The sequence below is a fragment of the Danio aesculapii genome, chromosome 22 (genome assembly GCF_903798145.1).
Source record: "Danio aesculapii chromosome 22, fDanAes4.1, whole genome shotgun sequence".
NCBI classification, from domain to species: domain Eukaryota; kingdom Metazoa; phylum Chordata; class Actinopteri; order Cypriniformes; family Danionidae; genus Danio; species Danio aesculapii.
In genome coordinates, this window is record NC_079456.1 from 1,861,132 (window position 1) to 1,882,078 (window position 20,947).

At 33.9% G+C, this 20,947-nt stretch overlaps 4 protein-coding genes across 8 annotated transcripts in view; 3 read left to right on the forward strand and 1 right to left on the reverse strand.

The window, feature by feature from the left end:
* Positions 1 to 5,436, reverse strand: part of ampd2a (adenosine monophosphate deaminase 2a) — a 48,069-nt gene extending 42,633 nt beyond the window's left edge. For 2 of the 3 annotated variants that reach the window (XM_056447372.1, XM_056447371.1), the window contains exon 1: positions 3,494 to 3,601. In XM_056447372.1, coding sequence (XP_056303347.1) covers positions 3,494 to 3,572 — 79 coding nt within the window. In that variant the 5' untranslated portion in view covers positions 3,573 to 3,601. Of the gene's footprint in view, positions 1 to 3,493; positions 3,602 to 5,262 lie in introns of those variants that run through there. The other variant, XM_056447374.1, reaches the window with a different exon arrangement.
* A 2,617-nt stretch (positions 5,437 to 8,053) lies between these two features.
* LOC130215941 (gastrula zinc finger protein XlCGF49.1-like) lies at positions 8,054 to 10,249 on the forward strand. The gene is made up of 3 exons (XM_056447809.1): positions 8,054 to 8,145; positions 9,455 to 10,019; positions 10,095 to 10,249. Exons 1-3 carry the CDS (start codon positions 8,091 to 8,093, stop codon positions 10,159 to 10,161), a joined length of 687 nt encoding a protein of 228 aa, XP_056303784.1. The 5' UTR covers positions 8,054 to 8,090; the 3' UTR covers positions 10,162 to 10,249.
* Positions 10,250 to 11,756: 1,507 nt separating this feature from the next.
* Positions 11,757 to 16,183, forward strand: LOC130215936 (gastrula zinc finger protein XlCGF7.1-like). The gene is made up of 3 exons (XM_056447804.1): positions 11,757 to 11,991; positions 12,946 to 13,269; positions 14,739 to 16,183. Exons 2-3 carry the CDS (start codon positions 13,026 to 13,028, stop codon positions 15,392 to 15,394), a joined length of 900 nt encoding a protein of 299 aa, XP_056303779.1. The 5' UTR covers positions 11,757 to 11,991; positions 12,946 to 13,025; the 3' UTR covers positions 15,395 to 16,183.
* An 84-nt stretch (positions 16,184 to 16,267) lies between these two features.
* Positions 16,268 to 20,478, forward strand: LOC130215942 (gastrula zinc finger protein XlCGF7.1-like). 3 transcript variants are annotated; one of them, XM_056447811.1, is made up of 3 exons: positions 16,268 to 16,303; positions 16,940 to 17,009; positions 17,696 to 20,478. In XM_056447811.1, exon 3 carries the CDS (start codon positions 17,786 to 17,788, stop codon positions 18,404 to 18,406), a length of 621 nt encoding a protein of 206 aa, XP_056303786.1. In that variant the 5' UTR covers positions 16,268 to 16,303; positions 16,940 to 17,009; positions 17,696 to 17,785; the 3' UTR covers positions 18,407 to 20,478. The 3 variants fall into 3 exon arrangements, with proteins under 3 accessions (XP_056303786.1, XP_056303785.1, XP_056303787.1); XM_056447810.1 differs by lacking the exon at positions 16,268 to 16,303 and adding an exon at positions 16,689 to 16,753; XM_056447812.1 differs by lacking the exon at positions 16,268 to 16,303 and having other exon boundaries at positions 16,830 to 17,009.
* Positions 20,479 to 20,947: the final 469 nt, after the last annotated feature.

The window sequence follows — 20,947 nt, forward strand, 5'->3', positions numbered from 1 at the left end:
AAATAAATGGCAATAATAGAGATAATAACAATAATAAATGCCAATAATAGTGATAATAACAATAATAAATGGCAATAATAGTGATAATAACAATAATAAATGACAATAACAGTGATAATAACAATAATAAATGTCAATAATCATGATAATAACAATAATAAATGACAATACCAGTGATAATAACAATAATAAATGTCAATAATAGTGATAATAACAATAATAAATGGCAATAATAGTGATAATAACAATAATAAATGGCAATAATAGTGATATTAACAATAATAAATGGCAATAACAGTGATAATAACAATAATACATGTCAATAATCATGATAATAACAATAATAAATGACAATAACAGTGATAATAACAATAATAAATGGCAATAACAGTGATAATAACACTGGTAAATGGCAATAATAGTGATAATAACACTAGTAAATGGCAATAATTGTGATAATAACACTAATAGATGGCAATAACAGTGATAATAACAATAATAAATGGCAATAACAGTGATAATAACAATAATAAATGGCAATAATAGTGATAATAACAATATTAAATGGCAATAATAGTGATAATAACAATAATAAATGGCAATAATAGTGATAATAACAATAATAAATGGCAATAATAGTGATAATAACAATAATAAATGACAATAACAGTGATAATAACAATAATAAATGTCAATAATCATGATAATAACAATAATAAATGACAATAACAGTGATAATAACAATAATAAATGTCAATAATAGTGATAATAACAATAATAAATGGCAATAATAGTGATAATAACAATAATAAATGGCAATAATAGTGATATTAACAATAATAAATGGCAATAACAGTGATAATAACAATAATACATGTCAATAATCATGATAATAACAATAATAAATGACAATAACAGTGATAATAACAATAATAAATGAAAATAATAGTGATAATAACAATAATAAATGGCAATAATAGGGATAATAACAATAATAAATGGCAATAAAAGTGATAATAACAAAAATAAATGGCAATAATAGAGATAATAACAATAATAAATGCCAATAATAGTGATAATAACAATAATAAATGGCAATAACAGTGATAATAACAATAATAAATGACAATAATAGTGATAATAACAATAATAAATGCCAATAACAGTGATAATAACAATAATAAATGGCAATAATAGAGATAATAACAATAATAAATGCCAATAATAGTGATAATAACAATAATAAATGGCAATAATAGAGATAATAACAATAATAAATGGCAATAATAGTGATAATAACAATAATAAATGGCAATAACAGTGATAATAACAATAATAAATGGCAATAACAGTGATAATAACAATAATAAATGGCAATAATAGAGGTAATAACAATAATAAATGCCAATAATAGTGATAATAACAATAATAAATGGCAATAATAGAGATAATAACAATAATAAATGGCAATAATAGTGATAATAACAATAATAAATGGCAATAACAGTGATAATAACAATAATAAATGACAATAATAGAGATAATAACAATAATAAATGGCAATAACAGTGATAATAACAATAATAAATGGCAATAACAGTGATAATAACAATAATAAATGGCAATAATAGAGATAATAACAATAATAAATGGCAATAACAGTGATAATAACAATAATAAATGGCAATAATAGAGCTAATAACAATAATAAATGGCAATAACAGTGATAATAACAATAATAAATGACAATAATAGTGATATTAACAATAATAAATGACAATAATAGAGATAATAACAATAATAAATGGCAATAACAGTGATAATAACAATAATCAATGGCAATAATAGAGATAATAACAATAATAAATGGCAATAACAGTGATAATAACAATAATAAATGACAATAATAGTGATATTAACAATAATAAATGACAATAATAGTGATAATAACAATAATAAATGACAATATTAGTGATAATAACAATATTAAATGGCAATAATAGTGATAATAACAATAATAAATGACAATAATAGTGATATTAACAATAATAAATGCCAATAATAGTGATAATGACAATATTAAATGGCAATAATAGTGATAATAACAATAATAAATGACAATAATAGTGATATTAACAATAATAAATGGCAATAACAGTGATAATAACAATAATAAATGGCAATAACAGTGATAATAACAATAATAAATGGCAATAATAGAGGTAATAACAATAATAAATGCCAATAATAGTGATAATAACAATAATAAATGGCAATAATAGAGATAATAACAATAATAAATGGCAATAATAGTGATAATAACAATAATAAATGGCAATAACAGTGATAATAACAATAATAAATGACAATAATAGAGATAATAACAATAATAAATGGCAATAACAGTGATAATAACAATAATAAATGGCAATAACAGTGATAATAACAATAATAAATGGCAATAATAGAGATAATAACAATAATAAATGGCAATAACAGTGATAATAACAATAATAAATGGCAATAATAGAGCTAATAACAATAATAAATGGCAATAACAGTGATAATAACAATAATAAATGACAATAATAGTGATATTAACAATAATAAATGACAATAATAGAGATAATAACAATAATAAATGGCAATAACAGTGATAATAACAATAATCAATGGCAATAATAGAGATAATAACAATAATAAATGGCAATAACAGTGATAATAACAATAATAAATGACAATAATAGTGATATTAACAATAATAAATGACAATAATAGTGATAATAACAATAATAAATGACAATATTAGTGATAATAACAATATTAAATGGCAATAATAGTGATAATAACAATAATAAATGACAATAATAGTGATATTAACAATAATAAATGCCAATAATAGTGATAATGACAATATTAAATGGCAATAATAGTGATAATAACAATAATAAATGACAATAATAGTGATATTAACAATAATAAATGCCAATAATAGTGATAATAACAATATTAAATGGCAATAATAGTGATAATAACAATAATAAATGGCATGCACATATCCACTGAGCACTATTTATTTGGTTCAGCATTTGTGCATTAAAAGCTAGATCATGGACATAAGCATTTGACCAATGCAATATCTGCCTGACGCTGATAACTATAATGATCATAATGGTATAAAAGACACGCACATATCCACTGAGCACTATTTATTTGGCTCAGCATTTGTGCATTAAAAGTTAGTTCATGGACAGATGCGTCTGACAAGTGCAATATCTTCCTGATAATAATAATAATAATAATAATAATAATAATCATCCTCATCATCATAATAATAATGCTAAATAACATGCACTTATCCACTGAGCACTATTTATCAGGCTCAGAAATACAGCAAACTCTGCGCACGGGCCTGAAGTGCAGTGGAGATGAGATGTGATCTGATATGGGACCCCACCCCTCATATCTCCCTGCCCGTCTGCAGAGCACTCACCCGGGCTGGTGCGGCTGTGGAAACTGCCTCTTTTGGCTTTGCCCCTAGCCTGCGCTGGAGATGCACTGCTGTCCGACATGCTGCCGAGTGTCTGTCTGCAGGCACGGATGCAGGAGACTGATTTAAGCACTAGGGGGCGGGGCTTGGGGACCTCTTAGCGCAGTAGTGGAGGCGGGAGCACTGCCGTAATGCATCAGCAAAGGGGCGGGGATTAGGATTCCCCCACAACACCCTCATTCTGATGTTGCTGCAGCAACCGCGCAGCACTAATGAGAGGCATGCTAGAGTACTAGTTCTGCTGTATGAAGTGGAGTGTCTGAAACTCACTGAAAACATTCATCTTTGTACATTTTAGGATTTTATTTTTGTGCATGTAGTAGGTATTAATTAAAATGCTTCTAATAATAATAATAATAATAAAAAATAAATAAAAATACGTTATGTCATTTCTGCGCTTTACTCTTTATTATATAGGCTTAAAATTGTGATTTATTACTTTTTTACTCAACGCAGTGCATTATGTTCAGCACATGCTACTTTTGTGTGCTCTTTAAAATCATTTGGATTATGTTAAGTATGTACCTTTTTAAAATATAAAACCGTTTGTAGTGTGCATTGTTCTGCGCATAGTACTTCATACTATACTGTAGGTTATGTTTAGCCTGTTACACACACATACAATGTATTCTTCCCTACGTAGTATGCGAAAACTACTTTATACACTTTAAAAATAGTATGTAGTACGCATAGTGTTCAGCTCAAATATATTCGTAAACTATTTTTCAATTAATATAATATACTACCTAGTATGTTAAAACCAGTATACACAGTATATCTTTAGAAAACAGTATAAACTAAAGCATGCATTCTACTGAGCATACACTTCACTGTACTTAATGTGTTAAGTACTTATATGTACTTAATATATTTTATTAAGTACGTAAAATGTGTACTATGTAGCACATACTAGGTCATACTGTTTCAATTGTTCTAAAAATAATATGTAGTATGCACTATATTAAGCACAAAATACTTCACACTGTTGAGTGTACCATTTTTTAAATAAGAGAATTTAGTAGGCACTAGGCAGTTTGTTGACCACACATTTTCAATGCATACTACTACTGTTTCAGCTACATTTTAATAATAGTTTAATATTAATAGTTTGTTTCATATGCCACTTAAAACCATTTAAAAATATTAAATAGTGTACATTGTTCTGTGCATAGTACTTCATTTGGTTTCACACTATGTTGAAGGTTATGTAGCCCGTTACACACGCATACAATGTATACTTCCCTACATAGTATGCAAAAGAAACTGTATGCTAGAAACTGACATAGACTTATAATGAGGAAGCGATAATCAGATGCATGTTCATGAGGACTTTAAACTTCCTTACAGGAGAACTTTAACCTGGTTAAACATTAACATGAGAGTAAAAGGGGTTAAGTTAGCCTATTATCTATGCGAAATGAATAAAACAGATGAAACTAATGTTGCGTATATCAGTTATAAAGAATGAAAACATAACATTACAAATCCACAAACAATCTGTAAGTTAGCTGTTAGCTGACAGTGTTAGTTTTCAGGGGGAAAAGGGAAGAATGGTTAATTACTGTGTAATATTGAGTGTATTGTTTAATTAATTTGTATTATGTGTGGTACTGGACAAATTATGTGCGTGTATACATATATATAGCTGTGTGAAATTATGTTTTTGTATGATGTTAACGTTACATAGACAAGTTTGGTTATTTTGGACTCACTCGACATGTCTGTTGATTTTGATCCGGTTCGATCCAAACCTGTCTGCTGTTAAAAATAAAATTAAGTATGATGATGATGATGATGATAAATCTAGCGGATAATGTCGTCTGAACTGTTGTAATCCTTCGGTTATTGTTAATGCAGCAGCGTCGGCTTCATAAACTCGGACCGTTTGAGTTTTTCAGGAACTTTGATAAAAATTTCACTGAAAATGGAGTCACGCTTAAAGGGACCGCAGCGCATTTACACTCGGAGCTAAACACGACGTAAAGTGAACATGTTTAGAGCAAAACACTTGCTATCACACTTGCTATTTTTTGATAAATTAAAAAATGTAATACATCTAATAATATCACGTAAAAACTCGATTGAAATGTATGAGGTGTTTTGGATCAATTCCTTTCAGCGCCAGTAAGAGGCGCTGTTCATCTTATGTTATAACCTTTATAGAGAGTGCTGTATTTGTATAATATCGAGAAATAACACTAAACTCTGATCTGTTAATGATCCTCTTAATGAGTGGTTTAATCAGTGTTCATAATCTGAGCCTCATCAATATAATCGCTGATGAAATTCTCTTAATAGTTCCTGTTTTCTCCTCATTTGTGTACATCACATGTGTAAATCCCACCATTAAGCTCATTTTATTGTCAAAAGACTCAATTAAACAGCATCATTATCCTATTGTGTCCAGTGTTTGGCTTTTAACACTTTACAATCACTATACTATCAGTTGTTAATTGACTAAATGAATGCATTACCTTTTAATTCACACGAAAGTTTCTGAATTGATTTGTAAAATAACAGCACAGACTCCAGTGCTCATGGTGAGAATAATCAGGAGTGATTTATAGAGGTTTTGTGTGTGCTGTGTAAACGTGAGGCTCATACCATAGTAAAAAAACTAAATGTGAACTTTTACTCATCTCATGTACACGAAAATAGCAATAACAGAACTACAAACTCAAAACATTACACCAACATGAATGTTAAATAACTCAAATGTAATTTATGCATTTAATTCTATTGTAATATGGGCGGTACTGTCACATCACAGCAAGAATATCGCTGGTTCATTGCAAATTTGTACATTTGTTTTCTTAGAATATTCTTTTTCATACTCCTACAGACTATTCTGAGAGATGTAAACAAAAACAATAGTCCAAGAGTACTTCCTGTTTTACATTTTTAATATCTGTTGAGAATCTGAAAAGAGCCACATATTGGTAAATAATGTTGTGATAGCTGCTTTAACATTAAGTTATGATTGAATTACCTCTTGTTAGTTATGAAATAGTTTGATAACAAGCAGGAAATGTTCATGGGCCAATGACATGACCACATTGAAGTGGTCTATATTGATTAAATTAGTTTTTATCTGTGGTTTCTGCAATGTGGATAAAGAGAGCCTTTGTCATTTATTTTTTAAACGCGACATTGTAAAGAATTTCTGGAGGAATCTAGCCAAATATATTTTTGAAAGGACAAAACTTTTACATTATTATTTATTATTAGATATTTTTATTATTTATTCATATATTAGTTATCATTTTACATTAAAATATATTATTTTTTATTATGAAAACAATAAAATATAATGTCTTGAATATATTGTTAATGACTTTTTTTATTGGCAAAGTTTAACATACACAAACAGAAATTTGCTAAATCATCTCCCCTTTTTTGTATCCAGTATGACTTCTTTATTTCCATTGTGAAATTGCTGAAAAGCAGAAAAATCTGAGATATGCATCAATTATTGTGACACTTTTTTGATTCCCCTGTCAATTCTTAAAATTATTGGATGCAGAAATGCTGTACACCGTACTTTGTGTAATTAAGTTAATTTATTTTTATTTATTTATCTTTCTTTTGTTTTTACCATTGTTATTTTAGTTTTTTGTGTGTGCGCTTTATATTTTGTATTTGCAATATGTTTGTTCCTGATGATTAGATTAGATTAGATTAGATTCAACTTTATTGTCATTACACATGTACAAGTACAAGGCAACGAAATGCAGTTTAGGTCTAACCAGCAGTGCAATAGCAGCAAGTGCAGGATACAGGTATAAGTTATAAAGTGCAGTTATAGAAAAACTATGGTGATATTTACAGATGGATGTACTATCAACATTATATACAGGTTGTATTAGCTATGAACAGATTTACAATAAATGAATATATGTACAGGTGTGCAGATAGATAAACAATTACAAATGTACATGTGCAGTGGGTATGTGCAGTTCAAATAAGTGAATCAGTGCAATGTAGTGCAATGAATATGTGCAAACTTTAAATGTGCAAATGTTAAATAGTGCAGTGATTGTGAGGAGTATAAGTTAGAGGAGTGTGGGGGTGTATTGGGGGGGCACAAGAGTCAGTGAGGGGCAGAGTTCAAAAGGAAGACAGCTCTGGGGAAAAAGCTGTTCCTCAGTCTGCTGGTTTTTGTCCGGGGGAGCCTGAAGCACCTGCCGGAAGGTTTATTTTATTTATAAAGATTATGCAATTAAAAAAATATATATGTTTGGGCTTTTTTTCAGTAAAAGCAGATATATAATTTGAGCTAATAGTATAAAACACTTCGTAATTAGTTTACTTAAAAATTTAGAGTTTTAGGTGAACAATGTGTTAATTAGAAGAAGTATTTTGATCTTCGCAGATCTGCCACTCCTCCTTCAGTGACGCTCCTCCTCCTCCTTGAATTAAGCTCCTCCCTCTTCAGTTCAGCTATAAATACTGGAGCATTCCCATCAGTCTACAAGTGAAGACGAGCATCAGACCATCAGTGAAATCTTAAAGACAGAGTTTATTGAAGGACAGTGAGAAGATGAGTGATCCAGAACCCTGCAGAATTAAAGAGGAAGAGACTGAAGAGCAAACAGGTTGGTGTTTATTCCTGATTTATCAATAATGAGGTTGATGAACAATAAGAGCTTTGAGCAGTTCATCTGATTATTTGTGCACTATTAGTACATTATTATTATTATTATTATTATTATAAAATGAAGACAGGAAAATAAATAGATTTTAGGGCTGAGCAGGGTTATTTGGTCAAATAATGATCAGTAATGGGGTTAGACACACCACATGTTTTACCAATAACACACAAGCCTCTCCTACAAATGAGCACTGGAATTATGATCGCCGGATCTATGGTTTCTGTGCAGTATTGAAAAAAGTGCCAGGAGTGTTAATGTTAGTACTTACTCCACCTGCGGGGCACGCTGTAACAGACAGGGGGGTATCTGTAACACATGCTTATAAAGGCAGATTTCACAGTTAATTTAATTTCTGTTTACTTTAAATAGTAGCCATATTTCCTCTGTAATTGGCTCATTTCATTTTTTTATTCTACGTAGTACAGTATGTTTATTTATTTATTTATTGGATAAACACATTTGAAACTATTTGCATTCTTATCGATTATTATATAATGCATTTATTTACATAATTAGCAATAAAATATTTTTTTCTATTAAAAAAGAATTTCTGTAAAGTTCTCAACATTACAGTCAAAAGTAAAATAAAATTGTTGGTTTAATTGTTGTCCAACAGTGTGTGGCTTAATTGTAACACCCAGTTACAGCTAACCACACTGTATGTTTTCCACAAAACTAGCAGTCACTGTGTGTTTTTAACATCTTTTAAAATGGTGTCATCTTTTAGCCTAGAAGACGGTGATCACAACAATATCAGATTTTACATCCATACAGATTTAAAAATAAATAAATTGATTAACTATAATAAAAATACTTTTATTCTGCAAAAATGGTTTCTCCTGTGTTTCTCATCCACATTTCACAGAACTTTTTCAATAATCACAGAACTAATTCAATAATTAATTCAATAATCTGCCGACATTGTGGTGAAAACCTCGGAAGCATGCCATGATTAACCCTGAGCAAATACCTTAAAACTCTGTGTTACATTGTGCCCCGCGCTCAGGGAAGACAGACACTCAGCTGTCTTTTATTTACATGTTTATTAAAAAATATGATCATAAGGCCAAACTAAATGTGATCTGAACTGACATTTTTTCCCATTTCTTTCTCTAAAACAACTAAATTTACTATACCTTAATATGCTTCAAACCTGATAATGATTTTTAGAAAGATCCGTATTTTCACGTCACAATTTCCTCTGATTGTTTATGAGTAACTAAAAACTGAACCTTTTTCACTCTGATTTCAGACTTTATTGAAGACAATGAGGAGAGTGACGATGATGACCTTGTAAAGGCTGAGAAAATCCCTCATTTATTGACTGAAGATGATTTTGTAATGGAAAATGACCAGAAACATTTCACCTGCACTCAGTGTGGGAAGAGTTTGAGATCCAAACAAAGTATCCAGTTTCACATGAGGATTCACACTGGAGAGAAACCATGCACATGCACTCAGTGTGGGACGAGTTTCAGTCAACCATCAAGCCTTAAACGACACATGCTGATCCACACTGGAGAGAAACCACACACATGTGATCAATGCGGCAAAGCGTTTATGAGGGCTTCACACCTGGAGAGCCATCTTAGAGTTCACACTAAAGAGAAACCGTATTCATGCTCTGAGTGTGGGAAGAGTTTTGCACAGCAGTCAAATTTCAAACTGCATCAGAAGACTCACATTGGAGTGAGAGAGTACATGTGCTTTGAGTGCGAGAAGACTTTTATTAGAGCTGGGGAGTTGAAACAGCACCAGAGGATTCACACTGGAGAGAAACCGTACATGTGTTCACACTGCGACAAGAGATTCAGACGGTCAGGAACCCTGAAAACACATGAGAGCATTCACACTGGAGAGAAACCGCACACATGTGATCAGTGCGGGAAGAGTTACACACAGTTGTCGCATCTTAAGAGACACAAGAATATCCACACTGGAGAAAAGAAGCACACATGACATCAACATAAGCAAAGCATTCTCTCATGTGACGAAACTTTCGGGTATCTTCAAAGCATCCTTTAATAAGAACTCCATTGAAAGATCTCTGTAGTACAGACAGGCACTCAGTTTTAAATACATGTGTACATACATAGGTGGAGACAGCCTAAACAAAGCATGCATCAGTTTCTGTGAGGAGTTATGCATCCCTACCAGGACCTACTTATCATTTAACAATGATAAACCATGGTTCACACCAAAACTCAGACAGCTTTGTCAGGCCAAAGAGGATGCTTACAGAAGTGGGGACAGAATCTTGTTCAATCAGGCCAGGAACACATTGACAAAGGAGATTGGTGTGGCTTAGAAGAACTATACCAAAAAGCTGCAAAACCAGTTCTGCCAACGACTCTGCATCAGTGTGGAGAGGCTTAAGAGATTTCACTAATTACAAGACACCGTCCCCCGGTATCGACAGCAATAAACATATTGCAAACGAGCTGAATATGTTCTACTGTAGATTTGACACCTTTGACCAGACACCTCACACCCGCCCGGACCATCTCCCTACACAGCCATCAACACCACATCAACACAGCCCGGACCATCGCCCTACACAGCCATCATCACCACATCAACACAGCCCGGACCATCTCCCTACACAGCCATCAACACCACATCAAAACAGCCCGGACCATCTCCCTACACAGCCATCAAGACCACATCAACACAGCCCGGACCATCTCCCTACACAGCCATCAACACCACATCAACACAGCCCGGACCATCTCTTACACAGCCATCAACACCACATCAACACAGCCCAGACCATCTCCTTACACAGCCATCAACACAGCCCGGACCATCTCCCTACACAGTTTCTGGAGCCAGCCCCCCAAAGGCGAGTTGATGAATTGCAGTTTCAGCTACTTCCCTATTGGCTTCATGAGGAATAGCAGGAGGTTGCTGCTTTCAATAGACACAGTCGTGCTTTGAACTGATAACTTGCATTACTTTGCAAACATGAAACTGTATTTCACATATAGGCTCCAATGTTAGTTTTTTTTTGCTGCCAAAGGGAGTTGATCTCAACTGTCAAACGTTCAGATAAATTTGTTATCCTGCAATCTGATTAATGGTATACACTAATCGCTGCATTCAAATAGTTCTCAAAAAAACAGCACAAATTTCCCAACTAGCTTCACAGACTACTACCAAAAATAAATAAAAATACTTCCGCCATCACAGCAATGTTTAACCATCCCATTGCAGCCCTCTAACCCATTGCACCCAAACACTGTTGCGATCAAATTTCATTACTGATCAAAATAGTTAGCGTAAGGTTATTAGAGTATCTTTAAAAGCACCTGTATCATCTTGACGATAATCTCTGACTTATGTTCTACAATGTCTTGTTTCTAATAACACGTGTATTTTATTTAGTGCTTCATGGAATAGTATAGTCCCAATTAACTTCTTTAAAGGTGTATCAAAGCCATATTTAAGGTTTTCACAGTGACAGCTGTCAATAAAAAGAGAGTTTTATAGTTTTTTTTTTATTATGAACACATTTGACGTTGAAGCATTTTTAAACGTAAACATTGAAGCCACATTCTGACCACAAGAAACATAGATATGTTCTTTTTGGACTGATTGACAAACAGGCAGCCAATCAGCGTTTACTGAGCCACACACAGGCAGCCAATCAGCGTTTGCTGATCAACGTGCAGCCAAATATCCCGCCCACGGCGCTTAGTATGAGATGGAGAGAGGAGTGTTGCTGAATGACAAACATTACCGTTTAATGTGTATTATCACTGGTGTTACTGTGTTTTGCCTCTATTCAGTGTAAGTTTATAATATATCTGACATTTGTAATGTTCGCGAGTGTGATACGATTTACTCTCTGCCGATTATTTCGCGGTTGTGGTCAATGCTAATATATCATGTTTTTAGCTCGATGCTTCGCTGTAAATGTTTTACCTTTATTCTCAGTTGCTCACACTAAAGTTATATATGAGTCTTTCATTAGTAATTTGATGTAATTGATTATTTTAGTTGTTCAGAGACATGATAACATTGTTAAATAACTTACAAATGCAAATAGCGCAGAACACATCCAGGACAAATCACAGCTGATATAATGTGACAGATAAAGCTGTCTAATGTTTAATCAGTGAATAAAACGTATAATAATTCACTTCAATTGTGTCTTGTGCTTAACATTCATCATATAGGCCTACTGTATGTTTACATTTACCCTTTAGCTCTGTTTTATAGAAAATAAATACTTAAACCGCAATCAGTTTTGTTGACAAACACATTTACACCCACGAAATATCACAACAGCATTATTTTCGTTATTCTGTCATGCTGAATGAAAGTGTGTTGTATAACAATAATGATTATATTTGGTGTCTTCAGCTTCTCTATTTTTGCAATAAACAGGTAAAATGTGTGATGATATTATAGCAAAGAAATCTTGTGATTCATTACCTTTAAAATGGAGAGATATAAGCGAGAGATATAATAATGTGTTAATTAGAAGAAGGAAACGCATTAATGAAGTATTTTGGTGGAGTTTCTCTTCAGTGTTTGGGCTTTCAGCAGTGATGTTTACACCACATTAAACTGAACTTCATCTGTGAAAACTGAACTGACGCAGTTTCATTTTGCTAGATCTTCATCTCTGTTAAGCTGCTTTGCCTTTGACACAATCTACATTGTAAAAAGATCTGTAGAAATAAATACATTCAATCAATTTAATTGTAGTAATGACAGATCTGTTTCTCCTCCCATCAGTCTACAAGTGAAGACGAGCATCAGACCATCAGGAATAAGTGAAATCTGAAAGACAGAGTTTATTGAAGGACAGTGAGAAGATGAGTGATCCAGAACCCTGCATAATTAAAGAGGAAGAGGAACCCTGCAGAATTAAAGAGGAAGAGGAACCCTGCAGAATTAAAGAGGAAGAGGAAGCCTGCAGAACTAAAGAGGAAGAGGAACCCTGCAGAACTAAAGAGGAAGAGGAACCCTGTAGAACTAAAGAGGAAGAGGAACCCTGTAGAATTAAAGAGGAAGAGGAAGTCTGTAGAATTAAAGAGGAAGAGACTGAAGAACTAACAGGTTGGTGTTTATTCCTGATTCTTCAGTAATGAGCCTGATGAACAATAAGGATAAAGAGCTTTGAACAGTGTATCTGAATTATTTTTGGAACATGTATGTATGTATGTATGTATATGAGCAATTCCATGCAAATGTCAACCTTGCCATGAAAAAAATTACGTTTTCGCCAAAATGTCAAACCCGTTTCTGTTTTTTTTTGGGTAAGTATTTTACAGTATGTTAGAAATACTTAAAAATGCATCTGGCAATGTTTTTAAACTATTATATTAGATTCACCAAAGTCACACAAGTGGCAATTCACATCGGTCACATCCATAATGGAGAGATGTCACATCCATAACAACACATTTTCCTCAAAAACGTGAAAATATTAAATAAATTTTGTTCTGTAGTGAGCCAATTCTTCTCCTTTTGATTAGCATTATTTCTTTTGGGTTGTACAGTTTAATTCACAGAATTTCTACAAAGTGTGTTGTATACTGTAAACCCACAGACTTTTTTTTGTCACATCCATAACGCATGCTTATTTCCCTCATTTAAAGTATAAAACATGTTTACAGATTAATATTTTTCTGGTTCCATAACTCTGTGGTTATAAAAATATAATCAGTTGCTTCAATATAATGTTAACATATACTTTCTATGCGAATTTATGTTTTGAGTTTTTACTGCAAATGTCGCATACATAGCGCTGGAATTGCTCGTTTATATATATATATATATATATATATATATATATATATATATATATATATATATATATATATATATATATATATATATATATATAGTTGAAGTCAGAATTATTAGTCCCCCTGTTTATTTTTTTCCCCAATTTCTGTTTAATGGAGAGATTTTTTCAACACATTTCTAATCATAATAGTTTTAATAACTCATCTCTAATAACTGATTTATTTTATCTTTGTCATGAAGAATATCTAGTCTAATATTATTTACTGTCATCAAGTCACTTCTATACAGCTTAAAGTGACATTTAAAGGCTTAACTAGGTTAATTAGGTTAACTAGGCAGGTTAGGATAGATAGGCAAGTTATTGTATAACAGTGGTTTGTGCTGTAGACTATCGAAAAAACATATAGCTTAAAGGGGCTAATAATATTGACCTTAAAAATGTTCTTACATTAAAAAATGCTTTTATTCTAGCCAAAATAAAACAAATAAGACTTTCTCCAGAGGAAAAAATATTATCAGGCATACTGTGAATTTATTTATTTTTTTGCTCTGTTAAACATAATTTGTGAAATATAAAAAAGAATTTAAAAAAAATCAAAAATCAAAGGGGGGCTAATAATTCTGACTTCAACTGTACATAAATATATACAGATATACACATACGTATATAATAAAAACACAATAATAAATAGACTTTATATTCTCAGGAGACACTCAGTTGTCTTTAATTTACATGCTTTTTAAATATTTTTGAACCTTTTCTACTCTGATTTCAGACTTTATTGAAGAGGATGAGGAGAATGAAGATGTTAAATTTGTACAAGCTGAGAAAATCCCTCATTTATTGACTGAAGGTATTATTTTAAAGAAAGGAGACAAGAAAAGTTTCACCTGCACTGAGTGTGGAAAGAGTTTGACATCCAAACAGGTTCTAAAGCGTCACATGAGGATTCACACTGGAGAGAAACCATTCACATGTACTCAGTGTGGGAAGAGTTTCAGTCAATCATCATCTCTTAAATCACACATGCTGATCCACACTGGAGAGAAAACACACACATGTGATCAATGCGGCAAAACATTTTTGATTCCTTCACACCTGGAGATCCATCTTAGAGTTCACACTAAAGAGAAACCGTATTCATGCTCTGAGTGTGGAAAGAGTTTTACACAGCAGTCAAATTTCAAACTGCATCAGAAGACCCACATTGGAGTGAGAGAGTACATGTGCTTTGAGTGTGAGAAGACTTTTGTTAGAGCTGATTATTTGAAACAGCACCAGAAGACTCACACTGGAGAGAAACCGTACACATGTGATCAGTGTCTGAAGAGTTTCACACACTTGTCATATCTTAAGAGACACATGAAAATCCACACTGGAGAAAAGAAGTACACATGGCATCAATGCAGCAAAATGTTTTCTCATGTGTAACTGGGGAAAGTAAATCCATCTTGAGTATTTGCTTCTTTTATCAATAGTTTCATGTTCATCTCTTTTAATTATTACTTCATTTACTCAATAGGTCACGCTGAAGTTTAATTTCAGCCAGCCTGCCTCAGCGCTTTCGGTGAACTGTCTTTTCATTATAAAATTGGCACATTTACAGGTGCAGTAAGTGATTGTCTTCACTAGTTGTGCTGGTTGAAAGTCTCTTCACATTCCAATAATAATGATTAAAGTCATGATCTAATTTTTTTTATGTCTTTCTAGACTAGAAAAGGCTCATCCAATTAAATAATCTCAAGCCGATCATTTTGATAAGTAGCCCAAACTGTCACCTCTGTTCATGCATAAAAACAAATGCTAATTCAAAACTTTTTAAAATCCTGAATCAATATTGGAGTTGGATGGAAAACACCGATGTGAAAGATTAGAAAGTAAACTATTCTTATCAATAGTTTCCTTTTCTTTTTTTTTGGTGCTCATCTCTCTCCATGAGTATCACATTTACCCAATAGGTCAGAATACAAATGTACATTTAACTTATTTAAGCAGAGTGACAAATTAAAATGTTTAAAATTAAAACACTTTTTCAGTGGTTACATTTATTAAATTTGTTGCCATAAGGAAACCACACATCTCTGGATCACCTATCACGTGTTCAGGTTGGCCTAGGCTAAATACGAGCAGATATTAACATTTATTACTGAAATATTAAGTCAGTCACTGCATTCAAATATTTTAATATTTGCCCCCATCATTTGTGCAGCTATATCAGACTTTAACTCGGATGTTTGGCACTGTTTTCATACATTAAAATGTGACTTCCGCCATCTTGTGTCTTTCTCCAGGAGACTGGGTTAATTTCGCGCCAGTTTTGTGTGTACAGTAAAGGATCAGGTAGGAGAGATTATTTAGCCCACTTCAGCTTTCTTATTGTTTTAGATTTACTTCATAAACAGACTGTTGCGATCATATTTCATGAAGTATTTGGTCAAAATAGTGAGGATTAGGTCGTAAGAAAACCTTTAGAAGCGTAAATTTACCCCACACGGTACCGGCCCTTCTATATTTTGGTCCTGCATATTATTCTGCCGTCATGACGACCGTCTCCCGCTTGTGACGGACAAACAACATTCGCTGAGCAACACGGACAGCCAATCAACGCTCGCTGCGCAACACAGGCAGCCAATCGGTGTTCGCTGCGCAATACAGGCAGCCAATCGGCGTTCGCTGAGCAACGTGCAGGCAAATACCCCGCCCTTGGCGCTTATTATGAGGTGGAGAGAATTCATTGGAGTGTATATGTATAATTTCACTGATGTTACGAGTGTTTTGTGTTCATTCAATGTAAGTGTTTTATTTCTGTCACCTGTAAAGCTTGTGAGTGTGATATGCTTAACTTTGCTGCTGATTCTCGCGGTTTAATCTGCTAAAAGTCATGTAGGCAATGCTAATATGCTTAGCATCAGGTGAATAGCTTATATTCATTCATGGTTGCTTATACTAATGTTATTTATGTACATTTTATTGAAGGACAGTGAGAAAATGAGGGATCCAGAAAAGTCCTCCAGCACTGAAGCTGAAGAGACTAAAGAATGAACAGGTTGGTGTTTATTCCTGATTGTTCAATAATGAGGCTGAAGAACAATACGAATACAAACGTTAACAGTTCGTCTGATTCATTTTGTGCACTATAGGAATAAAAAATTCCACAGAAAAATAAATAGAGTTTTCAATTATTTTCATGTATTAAATGTCATCTGCTGTGATTTATTTTACAATTATTTGATATTTTTTAATCTATATGCAATTATCCGATTAGTTTTGTACTCCTATATCTAAAAATACAATACATTAATAAATGCTACAAACCTGGGCCTGTATTTATCAAGCTTCTGAGATTTGCTCATAAGAACAGTGCTAAAAATTCAATCGAGTAAAAAAACAGCTTAAAGTTGTGCTTTACTTAGAAGTGACTTATCATGCTGTTATGAAGGGGAAATTACCAGTTTAAATCAAAAAGCCTGGTGTCAGATCAAGAGAAGACTCGGGGCATACTCACACTGGCTACAGTTGCCTTGAACCGTGGTGAAGCATGATTGTCCCCTCTCCCCCGACGGCCTGCTCTCGCATTGCATTTTGCCTCATGAACCTGAGCATGCTTGCATCATTGACGATGCGACTGTTTTTTTTAACAGTAAGAGAAGCGCTGTCGCTCGGCACAGTGGAGATTGCTTTAGTTATATCATTTTATGATAACAAATGTTATCTTTTCTACTCTTATTTCAGACTTTTTTGAAGAGAATGAGGAGAATGAAGATGATGAACTTGTTAAAGCTGAGAAAATCTCTCATCTACTGACTGAAGGTATTTTTAATAATGAACAGAGGAAACAAGAAATGTCTCACCTGCACTGAGTGTGAAAAGAGTTTGAGATGCAAACCAAGTTTGCATTTTCACATGAGGATTCACACTGGAGAAAAACAGTTCACATGTACTCAGTGTGGGAAGAGTTTTGCACAATCAGCAAACCTTAAAATACACATGCGGATTCACACTGGAGAGAAACCATACACATGTACTCCGTGTGAGAAGAGTTTTAGTCGATCAGAGTACCTTAAATCACACCTGCAGATCCACATCGGACACAAAACACACAGATGTGAACAATGCGGCAAAACATTTATGAGGGTTTCAGAGCTGAAGAATCATCTTAGAGTTCACACTAAAGAGAAACCGTATTCATGCTCTGAGTGTGGAAAGAGTTTTGCACAGCTGGCACATTTAAGACGTCATCAGAAGATCCACACTGGTGTAAAAGAGTACATGTGCTTTGAGTGTGAGAAGACTTTTATTACAGCTGGAGAATTGAAAAAGCACCAGAGGATTCACACTGGGGAGAAGCCGTACACATGTGATCAGTGTCTGAAGAGTTTCACACAGTTGTCGCATGTTAAGAGACACATGAAAATCCACACTGGAGAAAAGCAGCACACATGACATCAATGCAGCAAATCATTTTCTCATGTGTAACGGGTGTAACCAGAAAATACTATAGCGCTACAGACTGAATCCACGTTTACACTAATAAATTTTCGTTTTAAAACGCATACGTTTTGCTACAGTTATGCCATCCATCACAAACTACGCCGAAAACTTTCGAGCGCCAAAAACTGAGGTTTTTTTGAAGCTTTTTTTTCTAAAACGCTGCTGCTGCTCTGTGTCAGTGTGGATGTTGGGGGGAAACTAAATGTTGGGGGTTAAATGTAAACTGAGACATCTGAAAACGGCATGGCTGCAGACATTCACCTATCTGATTGGGGCTTTTCCCTCAATGTTAAGTAGCCCACACACAGTTCAGTCCTGCATCCTGTCCGTGTAAGTTCAGACTTTTGTGCTGGATCGCCTTTATTTAATTACCCTAATTAAACAAAGATAAACCAGGATCCTCTCTTCGCGATATTTCTTAGCTAGAGTTTAGTTAAAGGATCGTCTTTATGTTTTTGCAATCAGAATAAATTACATTTATACTTCACCACACAGGGTAACTCTGATGGTTTCTGGAAAATGAAGTCAGTGTCCACTCCAGTGAAGATAAGTAATAAAATATACTTTTATTAATAAAATAAAATCCAGTGAAAAAGTAGAATAAACAAAAGACAAATAACAGAACTAAAATCCTTTACTTTATCCTCCGTTGAGAATAAAGGGCCTAAGACATTCAATATACAGTAGTCAGAAAGCGCAAAGCTGCTTTGTACATTTCAGCTTTTAATACTCATCATTCATAGATAACGATTGACTCTGGGACCGTGTTGGGAGACAGGGTTCATAAACAATGTTCAGAAACAGAGCATAGATCAATCATAAACACAGGTGCACATCTTAATTAAATCCCACATTCACAGAGCATGCTTTATCATTTGAACAGTGGGAAAATCCCTCGGGAAGACAGATACACAGTCATCCGAGTATAAGTCAATTATATGGCAGTTTTATTATCAGCCTTCATAGATAGTGTGCCTACACATTCATGCACTGAGAGTTATGTGCTTAAACTGAGCAGCGAGGTCAGTTAGAGTTCCTTCAGTTGGTTTGTTGGTCCTGCGCGCCCTCTTGCGGAGGCCCCTCTCCTTTCTCTTATGCTTGGTTTCATCAAGAGTTGTGCTTTTACGCATCGGGATATCCGAATACATCATTGATTTTTTGTGTCTCCTATGATCAATGTCATAAGACCAATAAGGCACCACACTTTGCAAGTTTGATATAGAAAACAAACTCCCGAGGACGCATCGGGTAAATCTTCAAAGTGAACAGTGTGCTGTATAACCTCATTCACATCACCCTGACTACGCTGTTTCACTTTCTTAACAATAAATGAAAACATGATATGAGGAACTGCCTATTCTCATTTTGATATTAACTTAACAGACACCAAAAATGTTGAGGTGTCGTATAGCTGCATATTAATATACAGAGCCTATAACATTACTGTCTGCTTTAAATTTCAGTGAATACGAAACACCCTCTCTATTGCTGAATATCAGTTTTAATAGTCAATAATGGCCATTATAAAAGTGTAACGTACGAGTTTACACATTATAGGAAATAAAGGCAAGCGATCAGTCAAATGTGCAGAATCAGTGTACGCGGTTACATTATTAACTTATCTTTCCGCTCAGCCGAAACACATTACCTGAGAACAATAATAGATTCAAAAGACCAAAGTCTGGGAATATGCCATTAGATATAGACAACATGATGAATTTAAATATCACATTTAACTAATATAGTGAGATTAGATCCAGCGGTAGATCCTTGATGAACAGTCCAACATGTGCAGCTCTCATCAGGGTAGATGTGCTCAGAGCACGCTGCAGTGCATGCCAGAGTGTGTGTGCGGTCACGTGATGTGGGTTTTCAGCGGTGTAATGGAGACGGAGAGTTGTTCAGAAACGCTGGGTGAAACGCTAGTGTGGATGTGGATCATTTTCATTCTAAAACGTCGTTTTAAAACTAAAACGTATTAGTGTAAACGGGCCTGAGTGTAGAAAGCCTATCCATTTCTGATGAGTGTTTGCTTCGTTTATCAATAGTTCCTTTCTCATCTCTCTTCATGAGTACTACATATACTTGATAGGTCAGAATGCAAATGTACATGATGGATGATGGCCGATAACCATCACGATGGTGAGCCGGCATCGCGATCCTCCGCATCGCCCTATACGCAGCAACAACCCGGTCGTGAAAAATACACACGGCCCAATTTACACTAATACGTCTGTCATGATTACCAGCGATCTCTAACCACCAGAGGTCGCTGGTAAGAACTCACTTTCACATGGACTACATCTTATGAACTACAAATTCAGTCATGCCACACACACACACACACCTGCTCCAAGTCTCCACTGATTGGACTCCCACAGCTGATGCGGCTTCTGGACTAATCACACACACTACTTCAGCAGCACACACACTCACTTCCTTGCCGAGTCTTGCTTACCTGTAAGGTGACAATTCAACACGGTTTCCTTAATC